At 37.3% G+C, this 25734-nt stretch overlaps 1 protein-coding gene across 1 annotated transcript in view; it reads left to right on the top strand.

Annotated features, from left to right (window-relative positions):
* The first annotated feature begins 5461 nt into the window (after nt 1–5461).
* The window catches only part of MCMDC2 (minichromosome maintenance domain containing 2), a 36537-nt gene continuing 16264 nt past the window's right edge, over nt 5462–25734 (top strand). The window contains exons 1-9 of the mRNA XM_060035164.1: nt 5462–5573; nt 5661–5791; nt 5867–5926; nt 7758–7953; nt 8564–8686; nt 8807–8911; nt 13409–13534; nt 15507–15744; nt 22148–22353. Of these exons, the coding sequence (XP_059891147.1) occupies nt 5480–5573; nt 5661–5791; nt 5867–5926; nt 7758–7953; nt 8564–8686; nt 8807–8911; nt 13409–13534; nt 15507–15744; nt 22148–22353 (1279 nt within the window). The 5' untranslated portion in view covers nt 5462–5479. The remainder of the gene's footprint in view (nt 5574–5660; nt 5792–5866; nt 5927–7757; nt 7954–8563; nt 8687–8806; nt 8912–13408; nt 13535–15506; nt 15745–22147; nt 22354–25734) is intronic.

Raw genomic sequence — 25734 nt, forward strand, 5'->3', positions numbered from 1 at the left:
TAAAAATAATACATGGATCAAAGAAGAAATATCAGGAGAAATTTTAAAATGCTTTGAACTAAATGAATGAAAACAAAATATCAAAATTTGTGGATACGAAGAAAGTAGTGCTTAGAGGGAGATTTATAGCATTGAATGCATATATTAGAAAGGAAGAAAGATCTAAAATCAATAAGTTTCTACCTTAGGAAACTAGAAAAAGAAGGAACTCTGTAACTTTTACTCAGTTTTGCTGTGAACCTAAAAACTGCTCTAAAAAAATTAAAAGCATGAGAGCAGGTCCTGTGTAGCTGCTGAAAAAGAAAAATGGGAGAGGGGATGAGAATGGAAAGGGAAAGGACTTTGATTTGCTTAAAACAGTCCTCTTCCACACCACCACCCCCAAGTTAAAAAATTAAAATGAACCTATCACTTATGAAGTATTCATCTTTATGAATCTGCCTAACAAATGCCCTATATGAGTGTACCTAAAAATAAATGTTGCTTCTTGCATAAGTTACTAGTTTTACACATGGGATATCTACTTTAAAATTTAAAATTTTAACCTATTGGGGGGGCTTCTAATTCTCAACCTGCCACTGAAAATTTGTGATGTTCAGTGATATTCTGTAATAATAGAATGCTGAGTATTTACAGCAGTGTATCAATAAGTTTTGGTTAATCAGTTAACCATAACAATTCATTTCCATGCCAAAGTAATAATGGAGTTTTAAATCAACCAAGTCCAGTAGAATCTTCTAATAGGTTTTTATGTTTTTAATAATACTTTAAAATATGTTAGACATAAGAAAAGCACTTAAATTTTTAAGTATTCAGTCCACTACTGCACATTGCAAACTCTCTGAAAATGATAGTGATATCTAGAATCAAAATTTCAGTGCTTCTTATTTGACTGGTAGGGGAGAAAAGAGAAGACTCCTCAGGGTTTCCAAGGAGGACTGGAGCGGCTGCTTTCCTTATTAAAAACAGATTGGCGGGACTTCCCTTGTGGAGCAGTGGTTAAGAACCTGCCTGCCAATGCAGGGGACACGGGTTCCCCTGCAAAACTTTAAACTATATATGAATGCCTTTTTGAAGAATTGATTCTACCATAAAACACAAGATCCATCAGCAGACCATAGCCTAGTTCTTCTCATCTAAAATATCAATAGTGTTCATGACCACAGAATTGTAGTACGAGACAGTTTTAACAGCCCTTTGCTGTTTCCTCACCTCGTCACTCATATAGATTATATTCCCCCCCAAGAAACAAATTCTGTGGTGTTTTGTCAACCCTGTTAAATACTGAAGGGGTGGCTTCAATTACTTTTCCATGGCATGTGGTCCAACCTTCCACCTCCTGATGCCCCACCCCCATGCATAACTGCACCAAGAAATACTAACGGGAAGGACTCAGCACAAGTTTTGGTTTTTTGCTAACAGCTTTATTGATATTTAATTCACATACCTTAGAATTAACCCATTTGAAGTGTCAAATCCACTGGCTTTTGGTTTCTTCAGAGTTGTGCAACTATCACCACAATTAATTTTGAACGTTTTCATCACCTTGAAAAGAAACCGTGTGTGGGTGGATAAACAAAATGTGGTATATACATAAAATGGAATATTATTCGGCCTTTAAGAGGAAGTACTGACGTGTTATGACATGGATGAACCTTGAAACATTTTGTCAAGTGAAATAAGTCAGTCACAAAGGACAAGTACTGTATGATGCCACTTCCATGAGGTACCTAGAGTAGTCAAATTCATAGAGACAGACCATAGCATGCTGGTTGTCAGGGGCAGGTGGGAGAGTGGGGAGCCTGGAAATGGGGAGTTATTTAACGGGGACCAAGTTTCCATTTAGGAAGATGAAAAAGTTCTGGAGGTGGATCGTGGTGAGGTTTCACAATGTGGATGTACTTAACATCGCTGAACTGTACACTTAAAAATGGTTAAAGTGGGGCTTCCCTGGTGGCGCAGTGGTTGGGAGTCCGCCTGCCGATGCGGGGGTCGCGGGTTCGTTCCCCGGTCCGGGAGGATCCCGCCTGTGTCGGAGCAGCTGGGCCCATGGACCATGGCCGCTGGGCCTGGGCCACCAGGGAAGCCCGACAGGCGGATTCTTAGCCTAAAGTGGTAAGTTTTATGTATATTAAAGAAAATTTTTTTTTAATTTTAAAAAGAAAAAAAAAAAACCATACCCAATAGCAGTCACTCTCCACCCCTTAAGCCCCAGGCAACCACTAATTTATTTTCTCTCTCTCAGATTTGTCTATTTGGGACATTGCACATAAGCGGAATCATACAATATTTGGCCTTTCCTATCTAGCTAAATCTTTTGCTTTACATAGTATTTCCAAGGGTCATCCATGTTGTAGCACCTTATTAGGACCTCATTCCTTTTTATGGCCAAATAACATTACGTTGTATGGATATACCACATTTTATTTACCTATTTATCAGTTGTTTCCACTTTTTGGCTATTATAATACTATAAACATCAATACTCTAAAAATTCACATATAAGTACTTGTGTCAACATATGTTCTATATTCCCTCTCATATTATCTATGTATAATATGTAATATGTGACATGCAATTGTTGGGTCATATAAAGAACTCTGTGGTTCTTTATCAGGGAAAGTTTTCCAAATTGTCTCCACCGTTTTGCATTCCCACCAGGAGAGTTTTTAGTAAGTTTTTTTTAAACAAACAGGGACACCCTTGGCCTGCGATAACAACGAAAACCGAGGGTCTCTATCTTTCTCTCTATCCTTTGTCCTGCAGGGAGGAAGCACGACGACTCTATTAATAAAGAGGGTGGAGGGCATGTCAGGGTAGTTGCCTTGGTGACCGGAAGGGGCGGTCCCGGAAGGCTCCACGCAGCCAACGGCCGGGAGGTGCGCGCATGCGCGCGTGGGCCTGCTGGTTTCCGGGCTCGGGCTCGAGGTGGCACGCGACGGGCGAAGCTCGGTGGGTGCAAGAGTCGGGGGGCGGGGGGGGTGGTCACACACTGCTGGGCTGGGGTCCGCAGTGCTGGAGGTTGCTTCTGAGGGTGGGACAGGCCCTGGAGCCCAGGGTGTGAGGCCGGATTGGCTTTCCATCCACTTTGGTTGTGAGGTGGTTTCCTGCTGCCGCGGCCCTCAGAGAACACACGCCCCCGCGTCTGTTTCAAGGGAACCAACACTTGGGTTCTTTAGGCTGTGGGAAGACCTGTAGAATTTTATCCCGGTTCGCTTATTGGGTGCTTTTCCAAAGGCGTCCATGTCTTTTCCTCCACTTTCCCATACCTTGGAAATGCATCCCCTCCCAGGACGACGCCCGCCTAACCCAGGTGATGCCCAGAGCAGCGTTCTCTCTAGCCTTTTTTAAGTTCCTGAACGCCAGGCCCTGGTTTATGTCGCCCCAGTGCTTCTGTCTATCTGGATGTCCCAGGAGCCCGTCAGAGTCCGCATATTTCAAAGGAGCTTTACCTTATTATTTCCCTCGTCTTCTCCTGGCTTCCATATTTCCATTAGAGCGGCATCATCCACCCACCCTCACAGACCGGGTACCATGTCCAGGGTGAAATCTTTAAAAAAAAAAAAATGTCCGGAATCCAGCTCCTCCATTCCATTTCACCCCTAATGCCCTAGATTGGGCCATCCATCTCCCAGGACTATTTTCAATACTTAGAAACTGATGATTGACACTTCTTCCTCTATTCCAACCCACTTTCCGCACTGGCGGCAAGTACTGATTTACAAAATAAAAATCTGACCATATTACTCACCTGTTAAAAACTTTGATGGTTTCCCTTTGTCTGTATAATCATCGTGGACTTCAAAAATTTTCAATCTGGTTGAGCTCCACCCAGCCATTTCCTTTTTAGCAGCCTCCCTTCATTCGGCCCCGGAAACCTTATGTTCTCATGAAGCACAGATGGAACGTTCTGAACACAGCACACACTTTAAGATGGTTGAACTTAGGGCCACAGAGAAATAAACTCCGAAGTTTCTCTTCCCGCTCCCTCCCCCCGTGCGTCCCTCCACCCCTCCCCACCCCCCCGCCATATAATAGGGAGAAGGACAGTCTCGATTACTTTTCTTTGGAAAGTGACCTGAACTCCAAGAAGCAGGGGTATGGATTCAACAGTGTGGGTCGGAAAATTAGGGGAAGGGGGATTACCTGTCTCCTTGGAAAACTTTCTCTTTCTCTCTTCACCTCTCCTTCAATTAGTGACATCTTACCTATCAAATGTCACCTTTAAAGTAGAATTTATCACTTCATGTCTATGTCCCCACTGTATTAAATCAAAATGTCCTAAAACAATAGAAAATATTATGACCCCTACACGAGGATGACCCCAAATTTTGTGAGCTATTTCGTGTATGTTGTTCCTTCTGTGCTCTCTAGTACATTAATATTTCTTTAATAGCACGTAAGTTGTACAGAATTATAATTTTTTACATATCTATTTTCCCTCACTGTCCTCTCTGAACAGTAGGGCCTATATTTTACTGATCTTTGTGTCCCCAGTGCCTAGGACAGTCTGATACCCAATAAATAGTAAATGCCCAATAAATACTTGATAATGAATACATGTGATAGTCATTATTTCTGACTCCTCTAAATTGGCAGCCATTGAAGGCAGGATTCAATTTTATTCATTTTATCCCTAGACCCTAATACAATGTTTGACATATATTGTTTCCAATTGGTGTTTGCTGTCTTTAAATGAATTTTACGTATTCCACTCTCATTACTATGGTTTAGTGTTTTATGTTGGTCACTGATAGAAAATTTAAAGCCAGAAGAGGCCTTATCATCTAATACAGCCCCTTAATTTCCTACAGATGAACCAAGAGAGGTTGGGTGATTTACCCATAGCAACTAGCAAATGCTGGATCTAGATCCAGGTTTTCAGACTTCTTAGGCTAGCTATACTTTGTTACTTATATTGAATTTGTGAAACAGATTTTACCACTTTCATTTTTTTAAACAACGCCTGCAAGGGGACCTCATTATCCAATATTAGTTTCAACAAGCATTTTTGGTATACCTACTCTGTAGAGAGACATTTGAGGCTCCTGTTCTTAAATTTGAAATCTTATGGAGAGGCTCATAACCTAGTGTTGATAAAAATATCATTTGGCAAGAGAAACCAGTTTTGTTTCTCTTTGAGTAGGATTTTTTTGTGTGTGCACCGCACGGCTTACCAGATCTCAGTTCCCGGACCAGGGATTGAACCCAGGCCATGGCAGTGAAAGCCCGGAATCGTAACCACTAGGACACCAGGGAACTCCCAGGAATTTTTTAAGTTGGAAATTTTACCTCATTTTATTTCACCCTCAATTTTACATTTAATAGTTTAAACAGTTTTATTATAGATCCTTAAATGTAACTTTTATTTTATTTCTAGGTGTTCCTGTCTTTTCTATGAATTTCACTCTCTGTAGTCTTCACCAGCAGCTGTGGTTTAATCATTCAGTAAAAGAGAAGAATCATTAACTAGGAGAAAATGTCAAATCTAAAAATGAAAGAGGCAGCCCTTATCTATCTTGACAGAAGTGGAGGCCTCCAAAAGTTCATAGACAGTTGCAAATCCTACAGTGGTATGTTCAGCAAAGTTGACTTTATTTTAGAAACTTTAAAGTCCTACGTATAACTGTCCTCATTTTTATACTTGTGTATTTTTACAGATTCAAAACAAAGTTATGCTGTCTATCGATTCAGTATTTTAATAAATCCCTCTGATATTATTGAGTTGGATGCTGAACTTGGAAATCATATTTTACACCAGCCTTTAAAAGCTGCTCAAGTTTTTCAATCAGTAAGTTAAAGAAAGATAATTTTATGCCACATGGAATTTTTGCTAACTTCTTTGATTTTTTGTTTGAAATCACAGGTCTGTTTTATTGCTGTTAAGACTCTCTCATTAATTGAACAATTACAGACTGAAGCTCAAGTAAGTTTTAGTTAAATTTAACAAAGAAAACTAAGGCACAATACTTTCATGATACCTTGTAAATAAATATTTTTATATTCATATATATTTTTTGTTTAAACATATTTTCAAAGTTTAATAAATTATCTTACATATGCATCTTTACTTCCTATTTTATCACTTATAACATTAAACATTTTTATAATAAAACATTTCAAACATACCCCCAAATAATGAGAATAATACAGTGAACCTCCATATATCTATCACGCAGATTTAATCGTTTGCAATATTTTGCCATACTGGCATTGTCACTTTTTTTCTGAAATGTTTTAAAGCAAATCTTTAAAATACATTCTGTATTTCACCCCTACATACTTCGGTATGTATCAACCTCTAAAAATTGTGGACATTTTTGTTATATAACCACAATGCCATTATTACCATTTACAAAAAAAATAATAATTCCTTGGTATCATCTAATATCCAGTCCATATTGAAATTTACCCAGTCGGGGTCTCAAGGCTGTCTCACAATTGATGTGTTCAAGTCAGGACTAAAACAAGGTACACACATTATAACTGGTTCTTACATCTCCCTAAGTCTCTTTTAATCTAGAGCCATTTCCTCCCCCTCCTTTTTTATGCCATTGAATTTTTGAAGAAGCTAGTTAATTGTCCTGTAAAATGTCTCATCTGGACTTGTCTGATTATGTTCTTGTAGTATTTAACTTATACCCCTAGACACCAAATTTCTGGAAAAAAAATTGGCTCTAAAGACTTGCTTAGATTCAAATTCAACTCATTTTGATGAGAATATATCATAGTGTCATGTGTTTCATACTGCCCTACATTAGGAGAACTGTCCTATTTGTTATCCCACTTTTAGCAATGCCACAATTGAGCAGTGGGTGCAGATGATGTCAGTCTGATTCCTCCAATATACAGTCTCCCATCAACTGTCACCTAATGGTTTTCGCAGCTATTGATAGTCACTGCCTAGATTCCATTAGGAGTTTCAAAATTGTGATTTTCCTAATTTTAGCAAACTTTCTATATTTACTGGCTGAAACTGTCCTGTAAGAGAGGTTTTTCCTCTCATCAACTATTTGGTTACCCTGCAATACAATTTGTACAGGAAAAGTAGAAGGAATGTTTGATTCTTTCCAATCTATAAATTTTCATAGTGATGAGTTGAAATATAACAGCCTCCAATGATGACCAATATTTTTTGTTTGTTTTTCCTTTTTTAAATTATGAGGAATTACATGAATTTTTAAATATATCTGATAGGTTTCAATGAATCTTTGTCATTCTTTTTGATGCCTATATTATCTAACTTTGGTCATTGGGAGCTCCTTAAAGTTTCTTCTTATGTCCTTTTGACACATTTCATTAGTTTTTAAGCCCCCCTGGTTTCTATCACAAGGAGATGTACAAGGAGGTCCATCTGGTGTATTTTCTGCCCCATGGAATCAGCCATTTCCCCTAAGGAGCTCTGGTTCCTTTTCATGAGAAATTATATTTAGAGATCTGGGCACTAGAAGTGTTTGTTGCTATTGAGTTGTCATTGTTTTATAAATAAGTCTTTTCAGTGAATATAGCGAGAAATGTGTATTTTTAAAGAAAAATGAGTTCATAATGATATTTTCAATTAAAATATCAGATTATAAGGATTTTGCATCTTTAATTTTATATTTAAATCACTTTTCTCTTAATGCTCAAAAGATTGTTTCCTAATACTACTAACAAATTATCTGTTTGATTTAACCTACAAATATACTTACTATATTGTAATGTAAGTCCAATTGGATCTGCAATTTTTATTAATACTATTTTTGTGTTCTTATTAGATTAATATACTGCTGAAGTTAACACATTTACCTCCTCTGCCAAGTTATAGTCTTGATCTTTGTGAGTTTCCGCTTGATTATACATCTCAAAGATTTTATATGATGCAAGGAATTGTGATTGCAATGACAACTGTAACCAAGTATACACAAGGTGCAAGATTTCTTTGTTCAGATGAAGCATGCCCTCTTTCAAAAGGTAAATATTAAAATGTAAAATCAAAGCAATTTATTGCTTAATCTTAAATCATGTTTACAATTAGTTAAAAAACATTCACAGCATAGAAAGAATGGAGTAAAATTAGGTGTCTCCTAATGTTTACAAGTCTGCTTTGCATAATCTTGAAATTCGTTCTTTCTTCCACACCTCTCCCCTATAATTTAACAGATGCTCTTGTGTTGCTGAAGTACTTGTTTTTCTCACACGCTGTTTCATGACTGTTCATGCTGTTCCCTCTCCATGTAATGTCCTCTCTCAACCCTTTGGCTTAACTTCCAGGACATCTTTTCCATTCATCCCCACCTCTTATTGGGTTGGATGCCTCTCCTCTCTTCTCTCTGAACACTTTGTATATGAATACTGCATATTGAAATTATCTGTTTCTTATTGCCACCTGTTGAAATTGTGTGCTTAAGTATCCATATCACCAGTGCCTGGCAAGAAATAGCCATGCAATAAATGTTAATTGAACTGCTATGAACCCACATGCATAACTGATTTAATTGTATGTTGAATTAGATTCATTTTAAAGGATTGAAAATGGAAAGCTAAATCTGAAGGCAAATTTAGCTTAACTGTTTTCTTTCAGGATTTCAGTATATAAGAGTGCATGTACCTGGTGCTACAGAGTCTGCAACAATAAGAAATGACTTTTTGTGTAATCTATGTTCATCTTCACTTCAAGAAGACAGAAAATTTAGAGTACTTGGTGGTAAAAAATGCATTTACGTTTTACAATTACAATTTTTAAAATAATGTCTGATATTTTAATGTGGAAATTAAATTGAATATATATTCTAATAACTGATTCTTTTTTACTCTTTGCCTTAAGATAAACAGATAGTTGAAATAATTACCACAAAGGCACTTCGTGCTTTTCAAGGATATTCTAACAACCAGCCATTTAGGTTTCAATCTCTCACAGTCTTCCTCAGAGGTAAGTTCTATTTGCACTAAAATATATAAACTATATAATTGACTTGTTTATGCTTATATATTATAAATGGTACTTCAAAGCTTGAAAATAATAGGTCTTCTCTTTCTTGAGTATTTTAAAGACTCATATTTAGCTAATGTAGCAATTATTCATTCAGTCATACAACATTCACTTAAGATATTAGCACCTGCTATGTCTCAAGCACTATGCTAAGTCTCAGGGTCACAATTATTTACAGTAATAATCCCCCATTATTGTATGTGTATGTCTTATATAAATATTGGAGTTATTGTTTTAAACTATAAGCTTCAGGAGGGTAGGGACTTGGGTTTTTTACTGCACATAGTAAAAACTCAATAAATGTTTGTTAAATCAATGAATGAGCATTGACATATGATTAACTGTTGAGAACTGCATGGGTAAAGACCTGTGAGTAGACAGATTCTGCCATAAAGGAGGAAATCATTATCAGTATCAATCACCCATGGAAGAGTGAGTCATAGTTGAGAAGCCAGAACTGTGAAAATGAGGATGGGGTTCAGTCTCTTTTCTTGGGCTAAAATTGGAAGAATTAAACTTTTCGTAAAGAGAGATCTTGAATGTCAACCATGTGTAGGAAACTCAAGGGTTAGAAAGCAGAGACTCAAACAAGAAGTCTTTTTACCATGGCCTGGCAAGGACAAGGCAGGCGTGTAAGCCCAGATGATAATAGGTAATTTTTAATATCAATTACTATGTGCCAGGCACTTTTACATATATTAACTCATTTAGTCACAGCAACTCTTTCAAGTAGGTTCTATTGTTATCTCCATTTTACAGTGTAGAAATGGACACACAGAGAAGTTAAGTAACTTTTCCAAGGTTACACAGCTAGTACATGGCACAGCCATGATTCAAACTCAGGCATTCTAGCTTCAAAGTCTATGATTTTAACTACTTAATTCTATTATATACAAACCATACATTACAATATAGAAATTTAAGTGACTATCCAACTTATATTTTAGTAGAAAACCCTTTCTTCTAATAAACTCTTAATAGAACCCAAATACATTTTTAAAAGTTAAATTAATAAAAGCAGGCCTTTGGGGGTTCTCAGCAGAGATACCCAGACTTCCCAGCCTCCTAGCCTTCTTCTTGACCCTTTCTTGACTTCAGGACACATCCACGATTCCAAGGAACAGTTGAAAAATGATTTGCTTTAATTTTCTCCTTGTAATTCATACTGTATCCTTCATGGGTTTTTTGGGGGGTGGGACAGGGGGAATGTTTGTTTATTTGGTTTGGGGTTTTTATTTTCTCAAATCTTGGGGCTGATTCTTCCCATCTAGTTCTACAGGGTATATCAATATGCTCTCCGGCTCTAAAAGAGACAGAGAGACACAGAGAGAGAAACAGAGAGGAGGAAAGAAATGGAGATCAGTGTTTGATCACAGAGGGAAGTTAATCCTTGCTCCTTCTTGTAAGCCTTTCTTTCATAGTTTTACAACCATCCAAATTCTAACTGTATAATGGAGGCTCAAGATTTTTAGCGTATATTTTTTAGAATAAATTTTGAACTTGTGCAAAAGCTTTGCTCAGTCTGTAGAGGTGAGAGAGGAACCTAGTAAATTGTCTTTTGGGTAGACTTTATTTATTTATTTATTTTGATTCAAAAGAGTTTATTTGTATTACAAATGGATACATTTTCATTGACGGTATCTGTTTTTTTTTAAATTAATTTTTTTGGAGCATAGTTGCTTTACAGTGTTGTGTTAGTTTCTACTGTACAGCAAAATGAATCAGCTATACATATACATGTATCCCCTCTTTTTTGGATTTCCTTCCCACTTAGGTCACCACAGTGCATTAAGTAGAGTTCCCTGTGCTGGGTAGACTTTAGACATGGGCAGACCCAGATGGGAATTTCAGTTCTGCTACTTAACTACTTAGCCTGGTGCAAATCACTCTCAGTTTCTTCATATATAAAGTGGGGATAACAATATCTGTCTTATAGTTTACAATTAGATAATGTGTATAAAAGTGACTTGCCTATATTACAGACTGTGAATAATACTTTTTAAAATGATTTTCTTCCCAAATAAAATTATTACTTATAAGGTCATTTTTATTAACATCTCTTGTCATTTAATGGAAAGATGTTTCATTTTAAACACAATGATCTTATTTTGCCTTTTGACTATTATAGGACACTATCTAGTTGCTATGTCACATGCTTCTTGAAGTTAATTCATCACCTATAAGTATCAAAATTTATCAGCAACAAAATTTTCTCAATTTATATTATTAATGCCACTCAATATGCATAGTATACTGAACAAAAGTAACTACTTAGCAACTAACTGAACTACTAAATTGTTGCTGGTTTTATTTGTTTTTAATTTTTAATTTTATATTGGAGTATAGTTGATTAACAATGTTGTGATAGTTGCAGGTGTACAGCAAAGTGATTCTGCTATACATACACATGTATCTATTCTTTTTCAAATTCTTTTCCCATTTAGGTTGTTACATAGTATTAAGCAGAGTTCCCTGTGTTATACAGTAGGTCCTTGTTGGTTATCCATTTTAAATACAGCAGTGTGTACATGTCAATCCCACACTCCCTAACTATCCCTTCTCCCCCCACGTCCCCCCTGGTAGCCATAAGTTCGTTCTCTAAGTCTGTGAGTCTGTTTCTGTTTTGTAAATAAATTCATTAGTATCATTTCTTTTTAGATTCCACATATAAGCAATATCATATGATAGTTCCCTTTCTCTGTCAGACTTACTTCATTCAGTATGACAATCTCCATGTCCATCCATGTTGCTGCAAATGGCATTATTTCACTCTTTTTAATGGCTGAGTAATATTCCATTGTATATATGTACCACATCTTCTTTATCCATTCCTCTGTCGATGGACATTTAGGTTGCTTCCGTGTCTTGGCTATTGTAAACAGTGCTGCAATGAACATTGGAGTGCATGCATCCTTTCGGACCATGTTTCTCTCCAGATATATGCCCAGGAGTGGGATTGCAGGATCATATGGTAGTCCTATTATTAGTTTTTTAGGGAACCTCCATACTGTTCTCCATTGTGGTTGTATCAATTTACATTCCCACCAGCAGTGTAGGAGGGGTCCATTCTCTCCACACCCTCTCCAGCATTTGTTGTTTGTGGATTTTTTTGATGATAGGCATTCAGACTGCTGTGAGGTGGTATCTCATTGTAGTTTTGATTTGCATTTCTCTAATAATTAGCAATGTTGAACATCTTTTCATGTGCTTCTTGGCCATCTGTATGTCTTCTTTGAAGAAATGTCTATTTAGGTCTTCTGCACATTTTTTGATTGGGTTGTTTGTTTTGATGATATTAAGCTGCATGAGCTGTTTGTAAATTTTGGAGGCTAATCCCTTGTCAGTCACATCATTTGCAAATATTTTCTCCCATTCTGTGGGTTGTCTTTTCATTTTGTTTATGGTTTCTTTTGCTGTGCAAAAGCTTTTGAGTTTAATTAGGTCCCATTTGTTTATTTTTGTTTTTATTTCCATTACTCTGGGAGATGGATCGAAAAAGATATTGCTGTGATTTATGCCAGAGAGTGTTCTGCCTATGTTCTCCTCTAAGAGTTTTATAGTGTCCAGTCTCACATTTAGGTCTTTAATCCGTTCTGAGTTTATTTTTGTGTATGGTGTTAAAGAATGTTCTAGGGCTTCCCTGGTGGCGCAGTGGTTGAGAGTCCGCCTGCCGATGCAGGGGACACGGGTTCATGCCACAGTCCGGGAAGATCCCACATGCCGCGGAGCGGCTGTGCCCGTGAGCCATGGCCGCTGAGCCTGCGCGTCCGGAGCCTGTTGCTCCACAATGGGAGAGGCCACAACAGTGACAGGCCTGCGTAACGCAAAAAAAAAAAAAAAAAAAACAAAGAATGTTCTAATTTCATTTATGTATATGTAGCTGTCCAGTTTTTCCAGCATCATTTACTGAAAAGACTGTCTTTCCTCCATTGTATAGTCTTATCTCCTTGGTCATATATTAAGTGACCATAGGTGCATGGGTTTATTTCTGGGCTTTCTATCCTGTTCCATTGATCTATATTTCTATTTTTGTGCCAGTACCATACTGTTTTGATGACTAGAGCTTTGTAGTATAGTCTGAAGTCAGGAAGCCTGATTCCCCCAGCTCTGTTTTTCTTTCTCAAGATTGCTTTGGCTATTTGGGGTCTTCTGTGTCTCCATACAAATTTTAAGATTTTTTGTTCTAGTTCTGTGAAAAATGCCACTGGTAATTTTATAGAGATTGCATGGAATCTGTAGATTGCCTTGGTTAGTATAGTCACTTTGACAGTATTGATATTAATGCCACTCAATATGCATATTATACTAAACAAAAGTAAATACTTAGCAACTCATTGAACTACTGAATTGTTACTGGTTTTAGATCTTTGAACCATATGATCATGTAAAAGTTTTGTTTAGTAAATAGTTATTTTCTTTTGTGTTTAACAATTTTAGATGAATTAGTGAATGAAGTGAATATAGGAAATGAGTATAAGATTATTGGAATTCCAACCTGTGTAAAAACATCACAAACTGCTCTCTGTATAGAGGCAAATAGTATCACTTTTTTCAATCCAAAAGGTAAGAAAAATGTTAGTATCGTATATTAACAAATAGTTAAATTTAAATCCATTTGTTCAGGAAATAAGTACTGGTTGCCTATGTGCTGGACACTCTTCAAAGCACTAGGGATACAGTTGTGATGAGGACAGTCAGGGTTCCTACTCTTAAATCATATGGTAGACAGTCAATAAATCTGTAAACTAATTAATAAGACAATTTTAGATAATAAATGCTGCAAAGGAAATAAAGCAAGATAATGTGAAACCTTGCCCACAGGAAGGACTCCTTTCTTTTGGCTAAACCTTATTTAGATTTTTTTTTTTTTTTGGTGGTACGCAGGCCTCTCACTGCTGTGGCCTCTCCCCTTGCGGAGCACAGGCTCCAGACGCGCAGGCTCAGCGGCCATGGCTCACGGGCCCAGCCGCTCCACGGCATGTGGGATCTTCCCGGACCAGGGCACGAACCTGTGTCCCCTGCATCGACAGATGGACTCTCAACCAGTGCGCCACCAGGGAAGCCCCTAGATTTTTTTTTTTTTTTTAATAATTACCAACAAGAAAAATGTTTTAAGATACCAAGAGTTAGAGATTAGTTAGAAGGTTTTTCTATCCAGCCCTTTGTTTTCTAACTAAGTAACTGTTGTGGTCTGAGAAAAAGAGCCGAATAAAATGGCATCCTTTTCCTCAGCTGAGTTTTGAACCAATCGAGAAATAAGACAAAAGTGAAAGGCAGTTGGTCCCCAAAATATCACCCTTATTACTGATAATTTCCTTGCAACCTAATTAAGAATTAAGTAAACAAAAGCGGAGAGCAGACCTACTCTTAACTTGGCACACAAATATCTAAATATAGGACAGGCTATTTAAATCTTAAATAATGAAGTTAGATTTTTTTTTTCTATTCCCTAGATAACCATCTGCAATAACAGAGGCCCAAGTTGAATTTAAATGCAATGGATTCTAGATATCTCTGCTTATTTTGAAGAGAAAGCTTTATTTATTTATTTATTTTTTGGCTGCGATGTGTGGTTTGTGGGAATCTTAGTTCCCCGACCAGGGATCGGGCCCATGCCCCCTGCATTGGAAGCACAGAGTCCTAACCACTGGACAACCAGGGAATTCCTGAGAAAAACTTCTTAAAAGAATAAAAATATTGAAGAAAGAAACTACTAATGAACAATAGGCATTTTAAAGATATTTAAAATATTTTCTGCTGTGAAGTGCTTTAAGATTTACTGATTTGGTGGCAGAACATGATATATATGTAGGTGAAGTGTACTTTCTCCTGCTGAACTCCAGAATTAGGCAGATTTAACCACCCAAATGTGGCAAGAGCTACACTAATGTAGGCCTCCCTTGGTCCATGGGCATCGATGAGTAGAAGAAATCATTGCCCTGTGATGACAGCCTAAGAGGAAGGAGAAAGGGACTGGGTTACATGTGCGCAGCTGTTTCTCCCAAACTGACCAACTGGATTAAAACACTCATCTCTTTCAGGAGTTGGACAGAATAAGGTAGTGGAGAAGGTCTAGAATGTTACAGTATATGTTGAAGTAGTAGAGTATAAATCTCCCCTTTTAACAGCAATAATCAAATATTTCCCATTCTGCTTTTTAGACCTCACTAAAGGTGATAATATTTCAAACATAGATATGTAGAAGCAAACACTGCAGTACAAGAGCCCCATGATCTGGCTTTGCTCACATAGGTCTTACTTAAAAGGAAAAAAATGAGAGATTTGCTTGCAACCCTCAGCCAGTCTATGTGGGCACAAAGGTTGACTGCTTCTTCTTACTGCATTCCTTGGGATAGAAATGATAGACCAGAGTGACCTCTGATCATAATTTAATATCATTGTAATAATTTGAATGTGGCATCATTAAAAGAACTGCAATTTGATAATATTTTAGATAAATGGAATTAGATGTCTATAATATCATTTTCTTGTTTTAAAAAACTCTTTTTAACATATATGTAATATTTACTTTCAGTTCCTTCAGGAATTAGCGACAATTTCAGGTGTCTCCTCTCTTTGACTTCCAGCTCGTACTGGAAGTTTACAGCAATACTTGCCAATGTCTTTGCATCACAAATTGTTCCTCCTGGGACTTACAATTTGCTCAAGCTCTGTTTGTTGATGAGTCTAGTACAGACAAGTGACCGTAACAAGGAACTGGAAGATTGCCTGGATCTTTTAATTATAACAAGTGATATTCTACTCGTAGACAGGTAAAATATATGACATTATGAATTGGTCACAGATTTGCATACATCTTTTCCATGAGCATTATTACAAGACAAATATTTGGAATTTATCTGAGCAGTATAAATATTTAAATAAACTTTTATCAATGAAGTTCAAAACTTTTTAAAACATGAATTGAGAAATGGGATATTTGCTTTCAACATTTTGAGAATCTAACCACTCGAAGTTTCAACTTGTTTCCCCACTCAGACCTTTTTAAATAAATGGCTCCTTTGCAGGCTTCCTTGTCCTCCATTCCCTAGATCAGTGTTCTGCTTTTGTACTTTGTTTTCACTTCAAAATAATCTCCCCGCTAGAGCTAACAAGCTGTTTTCTTCTTTTTCTTCAAGATTCCATTCAATAGTATTGATTCACTGTGCCCAAATAAGGCTGTTAAAAGTGGCAAAATTACTGTTTTGGGGGTGTCACTCTAACCTTGGAGTAAGCCTCTACTCAGCATATTGGGGCTCCCCACTAGCAAGTACCCTTTTTAAAAAGTTACTTAAATGTGCAAAAAGCTAGGAATAAGCTTCATATATTAAAATCATGTATGCAAATATAAAGCAAAAACAAATTTATAGAATGAATTTTAAATTAAAAAAATAAAATTCAAATTAGCTCTAACTTAATTGGACAGATGATGTTTTGCTAAAATTAAAATTAAATCACAATGTAAGTATAGTGCTAACTGCTACAGATTGCACCAATTTAATCTTACACTAATGAGCATGAGAATATTTGTTTCCTAACAGCCTCACCAACACTGGGTATTATCAAACTTTAAAATTTTGCCATTTGATGGATGGAAAGTGGTATTTTATTTTAATTTGCATTTCTTTAACTAGAAGTAAGTTTTAGCATCATTTAGAATTTGTTAAACACTTTTTATTATTTTTCTATGAACTCCTTGACCATTGTCCATTTTTTAAATTAAGTTGTTTATTTCTTACTGATTTGTGATAGCTCTTGTAAATTAAAGCCTTTGTCTCTTTTTCTGTTTGTCATTAATCTTTTCCTGTGGTATTTGGGGCTGTATGAGAGATTTGGTGTTTTGTTTTGTTTTTTAGGTAAAATTTACATAAATAAAGTGAAGTAATCAGATCTTAGGTATACAATTCGATGAGTCTTGACAGATGACATACACTCCTATAGCCATCACCTCAATAAGATATGGAACATTTCCATTTTCCTTTACCTTGGAAAGGTCCTTCATTCTCTCTTCCAATTAGTTCCTATCTCCACGGGTGATTTCTGTCACCATAGGTTAATCTTCCTGTTCTTGAACTTCGTATAACTAGGATCATACAGTGCACACTCTTTTGGGTCTAGCTTCTTTCGCTTAACATGTTTTTTGTTTTTTGTTTTGTGATACGCGGGCCTCTCACTGTTGTGGCCTCTCCCGTTGCGGAGCACAGGCTCCGGACGCGCAGGCTTAGCGGCCATGGCTCACGGGCCCAGCCGCTCCGCAGCATGTGGGATCTTCCCGGACCAGGGCACGAACCGGCGTCCCCTGCATCGGCAGGCGGACTCTCAACCACTGTGCCACCAGGGAAGCCCCGCTTAACATGTTTTTGAGATTGGCCCTGTTGTGTGTATCAGAAGTTCATTGTTTTTATTGATGAGTAGTGTTCCATTATATGAATATACCAGAATTTGTTTATCTGTTCTCCTCGTGATAGACATTTGGGTTTTGCATGTTTTGTTTTGTTTTTTTTTTCATTATTAAAGCAAAGTCCTAGGACAGGGCATGGCACACAGAAGATGATCAATTGCTATTTGATGAATGAACCAATGAATGGATTTGTGGGGGTTTTTTGGCTGCGTTTTGGGTCTTCATTGCTGCGCGTGGGCTCTCTCTAGTTGCAGCGAGCAGGGGCTGCTCTTAGTTGCGGTGTGCGGGCTTCTTATTGCAGTGGCCTCTCTTGTTGCAGAGCATGGGCTCCAGTAGTTGTGCCCATGGGCTCAGTAGTTGTGGCTCGCAGGCTCCAGAGTCCAGGCTCAGTAGTTGTGGCGCACGGGCTTAGTTGCTCCAAGGCATGTGGGATCTTCCTGGACCAGGGCTTGAACCCATGTCCCCTGCATTGGAAGGCGGATTCTTAACCACTGCGCCACCAGGGAAGCCCTGGGTTTTGCATGTTTTGACTATATAAGTAAGGCTGCTATAAACATCTCTTGTATAAGTCTTTTTGTAGACTTAGGTTTTTATTATCTTGGGTAAATACCTAGGAGTGGAATTATTGTGTCATAAGGTAGGTTTATATAACTTTATAAGAAACTGGCAAACAGTTTTTTACAGTGGTTTTACAATTTTACATTCCTAAGGCTCCAGTTGTTTCTATCCTCACCAACATCCAGTGTGGTCAGTCTTTCTCAATTTAGCCATTCTAGTATATGTGAAATGGTGTCTCACTACAGTTCTAAGTTGCATTTCCTTGATGACTACTGATTCAAGCTCTTTTTCATGTGCTTATTAGTTACTCATGTATCTCCTTTTCTGAAGTGTCAGGTCCTTTGTTCACTTTTAAATGGGGCTCTTCCAGATGCACATCCATTATCACATATGTATCATGAAATTTTTCTCCCAGTCTAAAGCTTGAGTTATTTTCTTAAAGATATCTTTGATGAGCAGTCCTTTTAGTTTAGGTTATTATTTTCTTTTATGTTTAGTGTTTTCTGGGTTCTGTTTAAGAAATCTTTGTCTACCCCAAGGTCATGAAAATATTCTTTTATGTTTTCTTCTAGAAGTATTTGTTTTTACATTGGTCTGTTTTCTATTACAAGTCAATTTTTGTATGTGTTACAAGGTAGGAGCCAAGATTAATATTTTTCCTATGCATTTATCTAATTTTTCCATACCATTTGTTTAAAAGACTTTCCTTTCCCCATTGAATTGCTTTGCTACCAATGTTGCAAATTAGTTGAACTGGTTATAAACAGTGGTTATAAACTGGTTATAAACAATTTTAGGTATAAAATTGAACTGGGTATATATCTATTTAAATGTTCTTTTCTGTTATTTTGACCTTTATGTCTATAATTATGCCTCACATTCTTGATTATTGTAGCTCTATAAGTTTTGAATCAGGTAGTGCAACTTTATTCTTCATTTTTAAGATTTGTTTGCACTATTTTAGGTCATTTACATTTTCTTATAAAGTTTAGAATCACTTCCCTGGTGGCACAGTGGTTGAGAGTCTGCGTGCCGATGCAGGGGACACAGGTTCATGCCCCGGTCTGGGAAGATCCCACATGCCGCGGAGTGGCTGGGCCCATGAGCCATGGCCGCTGAGCCTGCGCGTCCAGAGCCTGTGCTCCGCAATGGGAGAGGCCACAACGCGTACCGTAAAAAAAAAAAAAAAAAAAAAAAAAAAAGTTTAGAATCTATATGTTAATACCAGCCTCCATCCCCATCACCCCAAAAGAGCCTTTAAGGATTTTGATGGAACTGCATTTAACTTATAAATCAATTTGGGAAGAATTTACATCTTAACAATGTTGAGTCTTCCAATCTGTGAATATGGTATATATCTCCATTTATTTAAATCTTAATTTCTTTCAGCAATGTTTTGTAAAGGTCATGCACATAATTTAAGTTGATTTCTAAGTATTTGGTATTTTTGATGCTATGAAAAATGGCAGTGTTTTATTAATTTTATTTTTCAAATATTTGCTGTGAGTATATAGAGATACAATTGATTTTTGTATTTGGATCTTTTACTCTGTGACCTTGTATCAGTAGTTCAAAAAATTCCTCAGCTGATTCCAATGATTAGCCAAGTTTGAGGCCCATTGTTCTATATAACTAGGTTCTCAGCCTGACTGCATGTTAGAATCATCTGGGATAATATTAAAAAAAAATTTATGGGGCTTCCCTCGTGGCAGTGGTTAAGAATCCGCCTGCCAATGCAGGGGACACGGCTTCGAGCCCTGGTCTGGGAAGATCCCACATGCCGCGGAGCAACAAAGCCCGTGCGCCACAACTACTGAGCCTGTGCTCTAGAGCCTGTGAGCCACAACTACTGAGCCTGCAGTTCGCAACAAGAGAAGCCACGACAATGAGAAGCCCACGCACCACAACGAAGCGTGGCCCCCACTCACCACAACTAGAGAAAGCCCATGCACAGCAACGAAGACCCAACACAGCCAAAAATAAATAAATTTATTAAAAAAAAATTATGACTGTGGCTCACCCCTAGAGATTCTAATTTACATAGTTTGGGATGGGGCTTGGCGTTAGAATTTTTTAAAAACCCCAGGCAATTTTTTTTTGTTAAAAAGTATAATTGACATGCAATATCATGTTCGTGTACATCATAGTGATTCAATATTTATATACATTTCAAAATGGTCACCACAATAAGTCTAGTTACCATCTGTCACCATACAAAGTTATTACAATATTATTGACCATATTCTCTATGCTGTACCTTACATCCTCGTGACATTTATTTTATAACTAGAAGTTTGTACCTCTTAATCCCTTTTACTTATTTCACTTTCCCAATCCCCCTCCCATCTGGCAACAACAAGTTTGTTTTCTATATCTATTCTGTCTTGTTTTGTTTGTTCTTTTTTTTTTTTAGATTCCACATATAAGTGAAATCATATATAACAATTATCTTTTTCTATCTGACTTACTTTACTTAGCATAATACCCTCTAGGCCCGTCCATGTTGTCACAAATGTCAAGATTTCATACTTTTTATTGCTGAATAATATTCCATTATATATATACCACATCTTCTTTATCAATTCATCTATTCATAGACACTTAGCTTGTTTCCATATCTTGGCTATTGTAAATAATGCTGCAATGAACATAGGGGAGCATATATCTTTTCTAATTAGTGTTTTTGTTTTCTTTGGATTAATACCTAGGAGTGGGATTGCTGGATCATATGGTAACTCTATTTTTAGTTTTTTGAGGAACCTCCTTACTGTTTTCCACAGTGGCTGCAACAATTTACATTCCCACCAACAGTGTATAAGTAGTCCCTTTTCTCCACATTCTTGCCAACGCTTGGGTTGTTTTTTGTTGTTTTTTTTGTCTTTTTGATAACAGCCATTCTGACAGGTGTGATGTGATATCTCATCATGGTGTTGATTTGCATTCCCCTGATAAGTAGTGATTTGACCGTCTTTTCATGTGCCTGTTGATTCCCCAGGTAATTTTAATGTGAGCTAGGGTTGAGAACCACTGCTCTATAGGCTTGCAAATTTTCTTTCTAAATCTTACTCACCCATATTGTATATCTTCAAATTAGCATCTAAATTCTTTGGAATGACACATACACTAGACATTTTATAGCATCTACCTATCCACATTTAAGAGATACTGCTTCACCCTCTTTGTACCATGTCTCTACTCATCATAGTAGATTGCACCAGCAAGCTATGATTTCTGTGGCAAGGATTTAAAAGCTAAGCTAAGATAATCATATTCCTTTCTTATAATTTAAATTTGAGAAATGAAAAGGTTGAGGCAATTGGCAAAGAGATTAGAAAGCAAAAGGATGTATCAAGAGTTATCTTGATACATAGATAACAGGGGTAGTCATGATGAACTATTGGCAAGCCTAAATGCAAAAATTTTGAATAAACGAAAGAAAGCAATTCATAAAAAAAGGAAGTCCCCGTTCAAATGTCATTTCTCTATAGCTTTCTCTGACTTCCATCCAGGAGGAAATAATGATCTTTTATGGATGTCCTCATGACATTATTTTAGTACTTACCACATCGTGTTTTAGTTTTTTGTTTACATCTCTCTAGGCTGTGAGCTTTCCAAGTTAAGGACCAAGTCTCATATATATATATTGTTAATAACCTGAGACAATACATAGCAGAGACAAATTCTTTTTTTTTTAATTAATTAATTATTTTTTGCTGCATTGGGTCTTCATTGCTGCGTGTGGGCTTTCTCTAGTTGCAGCAAGCAAGGGCTACTCTTCGTTGCAGTGAGCGAGGGCTACTCTTCATTGCGGTGCATGGGCTTCTCATTGCGGTGGCTTCTCTTGTTGTGGAGCACAGGCTCTAGGCGTGTGGGCTTCAGTAGTTGTGGCATGCGGGCTCAGTAGTTGTGGCTCACAGGCTCTAGAGCACAGGATCAGTAGTTGTGGCACACAGGCTTAGTTGCTCCGTGGCATGTGGGATCCTCCTGGATCAGGGCTCGAACCCGTGTCCCCTGCATTGGCAGGAGGATTCTTAACCACTGCACCACCAGGGAAGTCCTACATATACGTTTTTATCCATAACACTAGTGCTCAATAGACATTGAATCAAATTAAATCTAATTGTATAGCTATTATATATTATGACTTCTGAAAATCAAATATTAAATAAGTAATATTTGTAATGAATAAGTAATGAATAATTTATTTTTTCCCTTAGGCTTTTGAATTTTAGTATAAACCTTGTGCCCCGTGGTATACGTCATCCAGTCTCTACTGAAATTTTTCCTACTCTATCCAGGAATAAGTATGGAACTGGAGCAGTTAGCATTCAAGGTGGCAGTGCTTTGCTAGCTAAAGGTGGTATCTGCTTTATAGGAGACTTGGCTTCACACAAAAAAGATAAACTTGAACAGCTTCAATCAGGTAAACAGTATTTTTTCAAATTAATTTTCACCTGTTTAACTTATAGTCTTATCAGTGTCAAGGGGTTACTTAACAATTAAGATTGTATTGTACACGTTTTAGGAATAGAGAAATTATATTAAACGACATTTCTCATTTTACCTTTATAAATAAAAACAGAGGAATTTAATGTGCAAATGCATTGTTTTAGGCTTTGCTCTCAGTTGTGCTAACAGATGAGTTTGTATTAGACCAGATTTATTTCCTTTTCTTGTCTTATTGCATTAGCTAGGACTTCCAATATGATGTTGAAAAACAGTGGTGAGAAGGAACATCCTGATCTTGTCTTGCTCCTGATCTTAACAGGAAAGTTTCACGTTTCTCACCATTGAGTATGATGTTAGCTGTAAGTTTTTTGTAGAAGTTCTCTTGCAAGTTGAAGGAATTTCACTCTATTCTTAATCTACTAAGAGTTTTTAAATAATGCATTGGTGCTGAATTTTATCAAGTGCTTTTTCTACACCTATTGATATGATAATGTGATTTTTCAATCACATATTGAAAAATGTGATATGCCTGTTGATAAATGGATGCCTGTTGATATTATGGATTACATTAATTGATTTTCAAATGTTGAACCAGCTTTGCATACCTAACATAAACTCTACCTGGCTGTGGTGTATAATTCTTTTTATACATTGTTGGACTTGATTTGCTGTTATTTTGTTGAGGATTTTTGCCTGTATATTCACAAGAGATATTGGTCTGTAGTTTTCCTATAATATCTTTTGTCTGGTTTTAGTATTAGGATAATGCTTCTTGGGCCAGATTTATAACTAACAAGGATATGGACAGATAAGTATCGGGCCAAGAGAAGTTAGGGCCTTATACTCTTAGCATACCGGCAAGAATGTGCAGCAATACTCAGGGCACATAGTATATTGCCTCTCCCTACAAGAGAATGCAGAAATAGACCCACACTAGTATGCTTACTTGATTTTTTTTTAATTTATATATTTAATTTACTTATTTTTGGCTGTGTTGGGTCTTTGTTGCTGTGCGTCGGCTTTCTCTTGTAGCGGCGAGCAGGGGCTACTCTTTGTTGCAGTGCAAAGCCTTCTCATTGTGGTGGCTTCTCTCGTTGCGGAGCACAGGTTCTAGGTGTGCGGGCTCAGTAGTTGTGGCTCGTGGGCTCTAGAGCACAGGTTCAGTAGTTATGGCTCGCGGGCTCTAGAGCGCAGGCTCAGTTGCGGCACACGGGCTTAGTTGCTCTGCGGCATGTGGGATCTTCCCGGACCAGGGCTCAAAGCCGTGTCTCCTGCATTGGCAGGCAGATTCTTAACCACTGCGCCACCAGGGAAGCCCTGCTTACTTGATTTTTGGCCACAGCATCAAAGCAAGAAAATGGACAAAGGAAAGTTTTTTCAACAAATGATAGTGGAACATCTGGCTATATATATGGAAAAAATTAATATTGGCTCATACCTCACAACTGTATACAATAATTAATTAAAGATGGATCATAAACCTAAATGTAAAAACTAAAATTATATAGCTACTAGAAGAAAACATGGGAAATCTTCATGACCTTAGGGTAGGCAAAGATTTTTTAGACAAAACCCAGAAAGCAATAAACAGAAAATAATTGATGAATTGGACTTCATCAAAACTAAAAAGTTATACACATCAAAAAGGCCATTTAAGAAGTGAATAGGCAAGCAAAGAAAAAGAAAATAATTGCAATACATATATTTGACATAGGACATACACCTAGAACATAGAAACAATTCTAACAAGTCAGTAATTTGAAAAACAAAGAACCAGACAGCCTACAGAATGGGAGAAAATATTTGCAAAGGATGTGACTGACAAGGCTTAATCTCCAAAATATACTACAAACAGCTCATACAACTCAACAACAAAAAAACAAACAATCCAATCAAAAAATGCGCTGAAGACCTCAATAGACATTTCTCCAAAGAAGACATACATGGTCAACAGGCAGATGGAAAGATGCTCAACATCACTAATTATTAGAGAAATGCAAATCAAAACTACAATGAGATACCGCCTCACACCAGTCAGAATGGCCATCATTAAAAAGTCTACATATAACAAATGCTGGAGAGGGTGTGGAAAAAACAGAACCCTCCTACAGAGTTGGTGGGAATGTAAGTTGGTGCAGCCACTATGGAAAACAGTATGGAGGTTCCTCAAAAAACTAAAAATAGAGTTGCCATATGATCCAGCAATCCCACTCCTGGGCATATATCCAGACAAAATTATAATTCAAAAAGGTATTTGCATCCCTATGTTCATAGCAGCACTGTTCACAATAGCCAAGACATGGAAACAGCCTAAATGTCCCTTGACGGATGTATGGATAAAGAAGATGTACTTTGTCAATACTACTCAGCCATAAAAAAGAATGAAATAATGCCATTTGCAGCAACAGGGATGGACCTAGAGATTGTCATACTAAGGGAAGTAAGGCAGACAGAGAAAGACAAATATCATATGATATCACTTATATGTGGAATCTAAAGTATGATACAAACGAACTTACCTACAAAACAGAAACAGACTCATAGACATAGAGATAAACCATAATGGAAAAGATATAAAAAAGAATGTATATTTATGTATATATTTCTGTACAGCAGAAATTAACACAACATTGTAAATCAAACATTCTTCAACTTAAAAACACATACACACAAAGGACCCAGCAAAAAAATGGTCTAAAGACTTAGTGACTTCACAAAGGAATGTATACAAAATGACAAATAAGTGCATGAAATAGTGCTTAATATCATTAGTTGGATATTGGGGAAATGAAAAATAAACCACAATGAGATACCACTACTTACACATACTAGCAGGTGCTGCTTCATGGGTGGGGAATAAGTATAGCTCCCCCTAGAAGAGCCTGGCACTTGGTTAAAACTCTACTGTCACCATCTTCAAATTTTAAATGATTTTAGGGCTTCCCTGGTGGCTCAATGGTTAAGAATCCGCCTGCCAACGCAGGGGACACGGGTTCGAGCCCTGGTCCAGGAAGATCCCACATGCCACGTAGCAACTAAGCCCATGTGTCACAACTACTGAGCCTGCGCTCTAGAGCCCATGAGCCACAACTGCTGAAGCCCGCGCACCTAGAGCCCGTGCTCCGCAACAAGAGAAGCCACCACAATGAGAAGCCCGTGCACCCCAACGAAGAGTAGCCCCCACTCGCCACACCTAGAGAAAGCCCGCGCACAGCAATGAAGACCCAACACAGTCAAAAATAAATAAATAAATAAAATAAATTTTTATAAAAAGAAAATTTTAATGATTTTATCTTTGAAGTTGTTTTGTAAGGAAGACAGTGGAGCTTCAACGTGAGCAGAGGGGATACATCCA

Source organism: Delphinus delphis, chromosome 17 (genome assembly GCF_949987515.2).
Source record: "Delphinus delphis chromosome 17, mDelDel1.2, whole genome shotgun sequence".
Taxonomy (NCBI): Eukaryota; Metazoa; Chordata; class Mammalia; order Artiodactyla; family Delphinidae; genus Delphinus; species Delphinus delphis.